Below are 9,923 nucleotides of genomic sequence, written 5' to 3'. Positions count from 1 at the left end.
TGTCCCCTCCATGCTCCTGTATCCCTCTCCAGACTCCTCTGTCCCCTCCATGCTCCTGTATCACTCTCCAGACTCCTCTGTCCCCTCCATGCTCCTGTATCCATCTCCAGACTCCTCTGCCCCTCTCCAGACTCCTCTGTCCCCTCCATGCTCCTGTATCCCTCTCCAGACTCCTCTGTCCCCTCCATGCTCCTGTATCCCTCTCCAGACTCCTCTGTCCCCTCCATGCTCCTGTATCCCTCTCCAGACTCCTCTGTCCCCTCTCCCTACTCCTCTGTCCCCTCCAGGCTCCTGTATCCATCTCCAGACTCCTCTGCCCCTCTCCAGACTCCTCTGTCCCCTCCATGCTCCTGTATCCATCTCCAGACTCCTCTATCCACCTCCAGACCCCTCTATCCACCTCCAGACCCCTCTATCCCTCTCCAGACTCCTCTGTCCCCTCTCCCTACTCCTCTGTCCCCTCCATGCTCCTGTATCCATCTCCAGACTCCTCTGCCCCTCTCCAGACTCCTCTGTCCCCTCCATGCTCCTGTATCCACCTCCAGACTCCTCTGCCCCTCTCCAGACTCCTCTGCCCCTCTCCAGACTCCTCTGCCCCTCTCCAGACTCCTCTGCCCCTCTCCAGACTCCTCTGCCCCTCTCCAGACTCCTCTGCCCCTCTCCAGACTCCTCTGTCCCCTCCATGCTCCTGTATCCATCTCCAGACTCCTCTGCCCCTCTCCAGACTCCTCTGTCCCCTCCATGCTCCTGTATCCATCTCCAGACTCATCTGCCCCTCTCCAGACCCCTCTATCCACCTCCAGACCCCTCTATCCCTCTCCAGACTCCTCTGTCCCCTTCCCTACTCCTCTGTCCCCTCCATGCTCCTCTATCCCTCTCCAGACTCCTCTGCCCCTCTCCAGACTCCTCTGCCCCTCTCCCTACTCCTCTGTCCCCTCCATGCTCCTCTGCCCCTCTCCCTACTCCTCTGTCCCCTCCATGCTCCTCTATCCCTCTCCAGACTCCTCTGTCCCCTCCATGCTCCTCTATCCCTCTCCAGACTCCTCTGTCCCCTCCATGCTCCTCTATCCCTCTCCAGACTCCTCTGTCCCCTCCATGCTCCTCTATCCCTCTCCAGACTCCTCTGTCCCCTCCATGCTCCTGTATCCCTCTCCAGACTCCTCTGTCCCCTCCATGCTCCTGTATCCCCCTCCATGCTCCTGTATTCCTCTCCAGACTCCTCTGTCCCCTCTCCCTACTCCTCTGTCCCCTCCATGCTCCTCTATCCCTCTCCAGACTCCTCTGTCCCCTCCATGCTCCTGTATCCCTCTCCAGACTCCTCTGTCCCCTCCATGCTCCTCTATCCCTCTCCAGACTCCTCTGTCCCCTCCATGCTCCTGTATCCCTCTCCAGACTCCTCTGTCCCCTCTCCCTGCTCCTCTGTCCCCTCCATGCTCCTGTATCCATCTCCAGACTCCTCTGTCCCCTCTCCCTACTCCTCTGTCCCCTCCATGCTCCTGTATCCCTCTCCAGACTCCTCTGTCCCCTCTCCCTACTCCTCTGTCCCCTCCATGCTCCTGTATCCATCTCCAGACTCCTCTGTCCCCTCCATGCTCCTGTATCCCTCTCCAGACTCCTCTGTCCCCTCCATGCTCCTGTATCCCTCTCCAGACTCCTCTGTCCCCTCCATGCTCCTGTATCCCTCTCCCTACTCCTCTGTCCCCTCCATGCTCCTGTATCCCCCTCCATGCTCCTGTATTCCTCTCCAGACTCCTCTGTCCCCTCCATGCTCCTCTATCCCTCTCCAGACTCCTCTGTCCCCTCCATGCTCCTGTATCCCTCTCCAGACTCCTCTGTCCCCTCCATGCTCCTGTATCCCTCTCCAGACTCCTCTGTCCCCTCTCCCTACTCCTCTGTCCCCTCCATGCTCCTGTATCCCCCTCCATGCTCCTGTATTCCTCTCCAGACTCCTCTGTCCCCTCTCCCTACTCCTCTGTCCCCTCCATGCTCCTGTATCCCTCTCCAGACTCCTCTGCCCTCTGAATATTTTCCCAGCACACAGGGACAGGACTGATGGGATTACAATGTATCAGCGCAGGTAAGAGGGGTCAGTCCGGTGCAGGAGAGAGATGGTGGTGGGCTACTGCGCTGACACATTGTATAAAACCCTCAGCTAGGTGAGTAGGACTAGGGCAGGTTCTCAGTCTACACATAGTTAGTTCAGCGTGTGAACACAGCCAAAGAGAGGGGCCCCTCAATTATGGTGTCGGGCCCCATAAACGCAACGCAAAGAGATAAAAAAAAAAACAACAACCCGCTTGTGTCTCCTGCGGTTCATATTCCCCACAGACTTTCAGGAAGCATCTGGAGGTGGTGTTTTTAACACGCCAAATAAAGCAAAAGTGCAGAAACCCAAAAGGATATAAAAAGTCTAGGGGAGGGATCTGAAACTACAACTCCCAGAATCCTCCTTTCATTTCTATGAGAGTCACGTGGGAGGTCACGTGACGCGAGGCCCAGCCATCCTAAGTGTAACCAAAACGTCTCACCACACATGACACTTTCGGCTTTCTGGGTTGCTAGGATACCGCCTGCCTGTCAGGCGAGCCGGGCGCGGAGGTGACGCCATCTTTACTGCTGGCAGGAGAGAAGGTGACAGGGTTGTAGAAAGTAGACGCCCGCCGGGCACACAGCGGGCTCGGCTGGAGCTGCGGGCATCGCCCTGGATGAGGTGGAGCGGCCAAGCTGAGGTGCTCGGGCGCATCTGCTGCGTCATCACCGCGCGTCCAGCGGCGCCGCCGAGTTGTTTCCCAACATGGCCGAGGAGAAGGAGTCTCTAAGGAGGCAAATCCAGCTGTTACAAGGTGTGTGGGGCCACAGAGGCGGGGGCCACATCCATTACTGAAAACCTGTCCTATCTAGTCCTGCTCACAGCACTGAGGGTTTGTTACAGTGTGTCAGCCTGGAGTCCAGGGCAGGGGTGTCTGTGTGAGCAGGACTAGGTCAGGACAGCCTCTGGAGGTTAACAGGAATGTTTACATTCACTGGCAGCAAGCAGAGATCTTAAAAATGGAGGCATTAAACCCCACAACCTATTCGAAACTTCCAGGACTTGTTATAATTCGTGGACGATGCGACATTTCACGTTTTTCTCTTCGCAGGTCTGATCAACAGTCATAAAAATATCCACGGCGATGCCCCCGCAAATCCAAGATGGCAGCCGCCGGCCCAGCCCTGTGGAGGATACCGGCAGCCAAATCAGAGCAGCTGGAGGAAGAAGTATTCACTGGTTAATCGGACAGCGCAAGCAGCGGACGCCTCCGCCGTGTCTGCGGGTGAGAGCGGCGCCCGAAAAGTACCCTCAGCCATTATCGTCTCCGAAAAATTGGGGCAGACAACGTTATCCGGAAACAAGGACAAGCCAGCTGACGCGTCCGCCTTCAAATGGCAAAGTGCCGCCGCTCAAGGTGGTCGGGCGCGTCCTAAACCCTCGGTGACGGCCTCTGTGCCATCCACATCTGTATCGATGGGGCCCCGACCCTTAGACTCAGGGGGCCACAAGGAAATCCTCAGGGGAGCGTCCAAGACGCAGCAGAAAGTGTCCTGGACGCCATTGAATAGAAGTTCTCCAGCTCAGGTACCGGCAGCAGCCCAGCCCCCCTTGAAGAAGACCCCTGTGTCCCTCCCCAAGACTGAAGTGAAATGTGCACCCCCCAAACCCAGCGCCGCGTCCTCACACCGGACCCCGAGCGCCCCCCAGAAAAGCAATGAAACCTCCAAAAGTCAGAAGGCGAAATACATCTGGGTGGCGGATTCTCGTAAAGCCCCCCCTGCTGCCAAGAAAGTCAGTCCCAGGAGGGCGTCTGCTGAGGAGAAGTCCCTCGAGGCCACAGCTGCGGTGAAAGGGAAGAAAAATGGCGCAAACCCAAAGGCACCGGCCCTCAAGAGTCGATACAAGTGGAAAGCCGAGAACCTTGTGTCTTCCCGAGAAGCTCCGGTCACTCCCGCCTTACAGAGGGGGGCTCCGAGGCCCAGCTCAGCGACTCCCCAACATAGCAAGGCTCCAGCAGTGATGGCGGCCGCAGCCTCGTTCAGGAGCTCGCCACATTCCGGCTACAAGGTGAAAAGCAAAACGAAGATCATTAGGAGAAGGAGCACGTCAAGGTACACGCTGGGGGGGGGAGGGGGGCGCAAACTGCTGTAACGTACGGTGAACCCCCAGCATATAATGGAGGAGACCGAGACTCCTGATTACCTCATCCACACAGATTAGGAGAGTCATCCAGTGTGAGCGAGGTGATCAGAAGTTACATCCTGTATTATCCTCCAGAGCTGCACTCCCTATTCTGTTGGTGCAGTCACTGTGTACATACATTACTTATCCTGTACTGATCCTGAGTTACACCCTGTATTATACTCCAGAGCTGCACTCACTATTCTGCTGGTGCAGTCACTGTGTACATACATTACATTACTTATCCTGTACTGATCCGGAGTTATATCCTGTATTATACTCCAGAGCTGCACTCACTATTCTGCTGGTGCAGTCACTGTGTACATACATTACTTATCCTGTACTGATCCTGAGTTATATCCTGTATTATACTCCAGAGCTGCACTCACTATTCTGCTGGTGCAGTCACTGTGTACATACATTACTTATCCTGTACTGATCCTGAGTTACATCCTGTATTATACTCCAGAGCTGCACTCACTATTCTGCTGGTGCAGTCACTGTGTACATACATTACTTATCCTGTACTGATCCTGAGTTACATCCTGTATCATACTCAGGGGCGTATCTATCACGAGGCAAACAAGGCATTTGCCTGGGGCGGCACTTGCCAATGGGGCGGCAAAATGCCTTGTTTGCCTAGTTAGTTTTTCCCCTTGCTTTGTCCGATGCTTGCCGATCCTTCACTATGCCGCTGCGAGCGGCAGCCTCGCCGGCGCCGCATAGTGAAGGAGTGACTTACTACTTACTTCCTCCTCCCTGTGTTTCCGGAATTTTCACCTACCCGGCCTTGCTACCCACGTCACTTCTAGTAGTGACGTGAGAGGTGCGTCTCTCCCCTCGGCTCTGTTTCCTGGCTCTTACACTGCGTTCCACATATGACTGGAACCAGCATCCGGATGTGGTCTAACCGGAAGTTCCGCTTTGGAACGCAAATGCGTTCCACGAAGGTCCGGCACCGGAAGTGCCGACCTCTACAGCTCGTTTTTGGAACGCAGATGCGCTCCACCTGCACTTGACTTCCTCAGGCGTCCCTCATGGCTTCAACACAACACTTCATGGCGTTACTCATGGCTCCAACACTACAGGACCAGGTCCAGGCAGAGGAACAAATGTGAGTGAGACGAGAGAGTTAAAAAGCAAATAGTGCACGTGCACAGTGAGAGTGAGACTCATAAATAAATGTGGTATGTGTGTCAGACTGTCTATGGTGGCCCTGACCTCTCCTTGAGGCTGCCCCATACAGACTGTATGGGGCAGCCTCAAGGAGAGGCCAGGGCCACCATAGACAGTCTGACACACATACCACATTTATTTATGACACAGTGCAGAGTGCACTATTTGCTTGTGGCAGCCCCCATACAGTTTAGTGTCTCCTTGTGGCTGCCCCGGTCCCCGCCCCCCATACAGTATAACGTCTCCTTATGTCTGCCCCCATACAGTATGTATAATGTCTCGTTGTGGCTGCCCCTGCCCCCATACAGTATAACGTCTCGTTGTGGCTGCCCCTGCCCCCATACAGTATAACGTCTCGTTGAGGCTGCCCCCATACAGTATAACGTCTCGTTGAGGCTACCCCCATACAGTATAACGTCTCGTTGAGGCTGCCCCCATACAGTATAACGTCTCGTTGAGGCTGCCCCCATACAGTATAACGTCTCGTTGAGGCTGCCCCCATACAGTATAACGTCTCGTTGAGGCTGCCCCCATACAGTATAACGTCCCCTTGTGTTTTTTTCTTTTAAACGGGTATTTATTGCGATATATATATCGTTATCGTGATAAATTTCTTAATATGGTTATGCAAAACAGGAAAGGGTGGAGCCTAAAGAGGAAGGGTGGGGTTTACAGAGGAAGGGGTTTGGCCGTGACAGGAAGGGGTGGGTCAAATTTATATTAGGGGGGGTGCCCGAGTTTAGTCTCGCCTAGGGCAGCACAAAACCAAGATACACCACTGATCATACTCCAGAGCTGCACTCACTATTCTGCTGGTGCAGTCACTGTGTACATACATTACTTATCCTGTCCTGATCCTGAGTTACATCCTGTATTATACTCCAGAGCTACACTCACTATTCTGCTGGGGCAGTCACTGTGCACATACATTACTTATCCTGTACTGATCCTAAGTTACATCCTGTATTATACTCCAGAGCTGCACTCACTATTCTGCTGGTGCAGTCACTGTGCACATACATGACTTATCCTGTACTGATCCTGAGTTACATCCTGTATTATACTCCAGAGCTGCACTCACTATTCTGCTGGTGCAGTCACTGTGTACATACATTACTTATCCTGATCTGATCGTGAGTTACATCCTGTATTATGCTCCAGAGCTGCACTCACTATTCTGCTGGTGCAGTCACTGTGTACATACATTACTTATCCTGTACTGATCCTGAGTTACATCCTGTATTATACTCCAGAGCTGCACTCACTATTCTGCTGGTACAGTCACTGTGTACATACATTACTTATCCTGTACTGATCCTGAGTTACATCATGTATTATACTCCAGAGCTGCACTCACTATTCTGCTGGTACAGTCACTGTGTACATACATTACTTATCCTGTACTGATCCTGAGTTACATCATGTATTATACTCCAGAGCTGCACTCACTATTCTGCTGGTACAGTCACTGTGTACATACATTACTGATCCTGGGTTACATCCTGTATTATACTCCAGAGCTGCACTCGCTATTCTGCTGGTGCAGTCACTGTGTACATACATTACTGATCCTGGGTTACATCCTGTATTATACTCCAGAGCTGCACTCACTATTCTGCTGGTGCAGTCACTGTGTACATACATTACTGATCCTGGGTTACATCCTGTATTATACTCCAGAGCTGCACTCACTATTCTGCTGGTACAGTCACTGTGTACATACATTACTGATCCTGGGTTACATCCTGTATTATACTCCAGAGCTGCTCTCACTATTCTGCTGGTGCAGTCACTGTGTACATTACATTACTTATCCTGTACTGATCCTGAGTTACACCCTGTATTATACTCCAGAGCTGCACTCACTATTCTGCTGGTGCAGTCACTGTGTACATACATTACTTATCCTGTACTGATCCTGAGTTACCTCCTGTATTATACTCCAGAGCTGCACTCACTGTTCTGCTGGTGCAGTCACTGTGTACATACATTACTTATCCTGTATTATACTCCAGAGCTGCACTCACTATTCTGCTGGTGCAGTCACTGTGTACATACATTACTTATCCTGTACTGATCCTGAGTTACCTCCTGTATTATACTCCAGAGCTGCACTCACTATTCTGCTGGTGCAGTCACTGTGTACATACATTGCTTTTCCTGTACTGATCCTGAGTTACATCCTGTATTATACTCCAGAGCTGCACTCACTATTCTGCTGGTGGAGTCACTGTGTACATACATTACATTACTTATTCTGTACTATTCCTGAGTTACATCCTGTATTATACTCCAGAGCTGCACTCGCTGTTCTCACGCCCGTCTGTCCTGTCCTCCAGGTCTCCTGCAGATAAGAAGTCTCCTGAGGCTCCTCTGATGGTGAAGAGCCGTTACTCGCTGCGCAGGCGGAGCTCTCCTCGCATGAAATCTCCGTCTACAGTGAAAAGAAGTTCCCCCCGGGGTCTGGTCCACATCTCCAAACACCGACTACGAAGACTGCCCCCTCCTGGCAAGCAGCAGCCTTCCCCCACCCGAGAAGGTAGGAGAATATGGCGGCGCTCTGTATACAAGTGTTGTCGGGGGTCTCCTGTCTGGCGGGGACAGCATGGCTGACTCTGGGTGATAAGCCCATATCTTTAGGTCATTTGGTTTATTGTCAGCTCGTGGAGCCCCTGGCGGCGCTCCCCTGGTGGTGCTACCCTGGCGGCGCTCCTCAGGTAGGTCTCTTGTTCCCTGCAGTATCTTCTTGTTGGGGAATGTAAGTTTCAGACAAACTTCAAGATGCTGAAGGTTTAGGAAATCAAAGTTGAGGAACCGCTGCCGGTGCTGCCACCTGGTGGCCACTTGTATGTACTACAGTCAGATGTTCATCATGACATCCAGTAACTCCTCACTCTCTGCTTGGCTTTAGACTGCCCGGCCGGGGTCATCACAGTCCGGTCATTTTTAGGGGTGGGCCTTGCTCTCCCCTTGCCCCCATCAGCATGGTGGCCACTCAGATCATTGACCCGTAATCTAAGGACGGGTCAGATCATCCCCCACCCCGGGAGCCGCTCTCCATTCTGGCTCCTAGAGGGAGACTGCATCTTATGCAGTTTTGTAATAGACTTCACTGTTTTAATTCCATGTTTTCTTGATCCCTGCCCTGCTAGCTGTCAGTGAATGGAGATATTAATTACTATAATATGAATTACAATAAAAGGCTGGACACCGGCTCACACTGCTGAGGGGCTTGTTACAGTGTAACAGTCTCAGGGTGCGTTCACATTGACGCTGTCAGACTCCGCAGCAGGTTGTTTACTTTGCCGCTGAATTGAGTGAATCCGCCACGGCTGTAATCAGCGTCCGTCCAGACACCGCGCCAAGAAGGGACATGACCCTTCTTGGCACAGTCGCGGCTTCAAACCACTGTGCAATAGGAGGCAGGCACCATGCGGCCACTGCTGGAATTTTGGCGCAGTGTCCTCGCCGAATAGAGCGCCGTGTCATCGTGAAATTTTCTCTGAACCCCCCCCCCCGTCCTGACATTACAAAGTGTGGGTGCTGGTAACACGTGAGCAGCTGCTGCAGCTCCTCTTTCTGATGATGGAGCAGGAGCTTCAGGTCAGTCAATCTTTGAATAACCCGAATCACCCTCTTCAAAGTGATGTTCAGCGGCCCAGCCCCGGTGCCAGCCCCGGTGCCAGCTGACTTGCGCAAGCCAAAATACGCCAAAAAGTGCTGCCCCCCCAATAAAGGCCCCTATGGCGCACCTCTGTAGAGTCCTTACAGACGTGTCTTTGCTGTGTATTGTAGTGCGTGCACTCTGCCGTGTGTCCAGCAGGGGGCAGCCTTGTGCCAGCCTCGCTCATTGTCGCCCTCTCCGCGGTAATTGATCGCCTAATTTCGCCTTTATGTGAGAAGAAGCAGATATCAAGTCATTTGCCGCCATAACCCACTAATGCCGGTTCCCCGTATCAAAAAGAGGAGGATAAAACAATGGCCGCCCCCCTCCCCCGCCCGCTGCGCTCCTTCCTTACCGCTGATAAAACCCTAATATATAATTATCCTTGCAAATTGAATTGTTTTAAATAACTGAATCCCCCGGGTCCCGGAGCCGCCGCCGCCGCCCTGTGAGTTACTGCCGCCGCGTAATGGCCGCCTTCAATCAATTTCCTCGCCATTAGAAATTCCATCACAATCAACATTAAAGTTTATTCGCGGCGGGGGCCGCCCCCCCCCCCCCCTCGCTGATGGCGAAATGAATCAGGGAGAAGATTTGAGAACATTTACCCGCGTGCGGAGAGGTCGCACGCCGCCGCCGAGCCGCACTGATAAGGAAGGCCTAATAAAAAGAGAAAATTGAATTACTAATGATCGCGGTCAGGGAAGTGTATAAAAAGCTGGGCGGCCGGCGCGCCAAAATGAATCACCGGCGGGGGAGGGGGGTGATCCATCAACAGCGTCACCACTGAGACCTTGGAGAAAAGGTGGAGGTGACCCACGGAGGGTTTGTAATTCGCAACCCGCATCCAGATCCTGAGCCGTCTGGTTC

General features: G+C 53.0%; 1 protein-coding gene across 1 annotated transcript; it reads left to right on the top strand.

Moving 5' to 3' along the window:
• Positions 1-2,572: 2,572 nt before the first annotated feature.
• LOC122924078 (zinc finger CCCH domain-containing protein 3-like) lies at positions 2,573-7,928 on the top strand (the record flags this gene model as incomplete). The annotated part of the gene is made up of 3 exons (XM_044274996.1): positions 2,573-2,843; positions 3,141-4,143; positions 7,729-7,928. Coding segments are annotated over exons 1-3 (1,252 nt in total), but the record flags the coding sequence as incomplete, so codon positions are not given.
• Positions 7,929-9,923: the final 1,995 nt, after the last annotated feature.

The sequence above is a fragment of the Bufo gargarizans genome, unplaced genomic scaffold, assembly GCF_014858855.1.
Source record: "Bufo gargarizans isolate SCDJY-AF-19 unplaced genomic scaffold, ASM1485885v1 original_scaffold_2212_pilon, whole genome shotgun sequence".
NCBI lineage: Eukaryota > Metazoa > Chordata > Amphibia > Anura > Bufonidae > Bufo > Bufo gargarizans.
The sequence above is the reverse complement of the archived record's forward strand: the minus strand, read 5'-3'. Positions and strand labels throughout refer to the sequence as shown.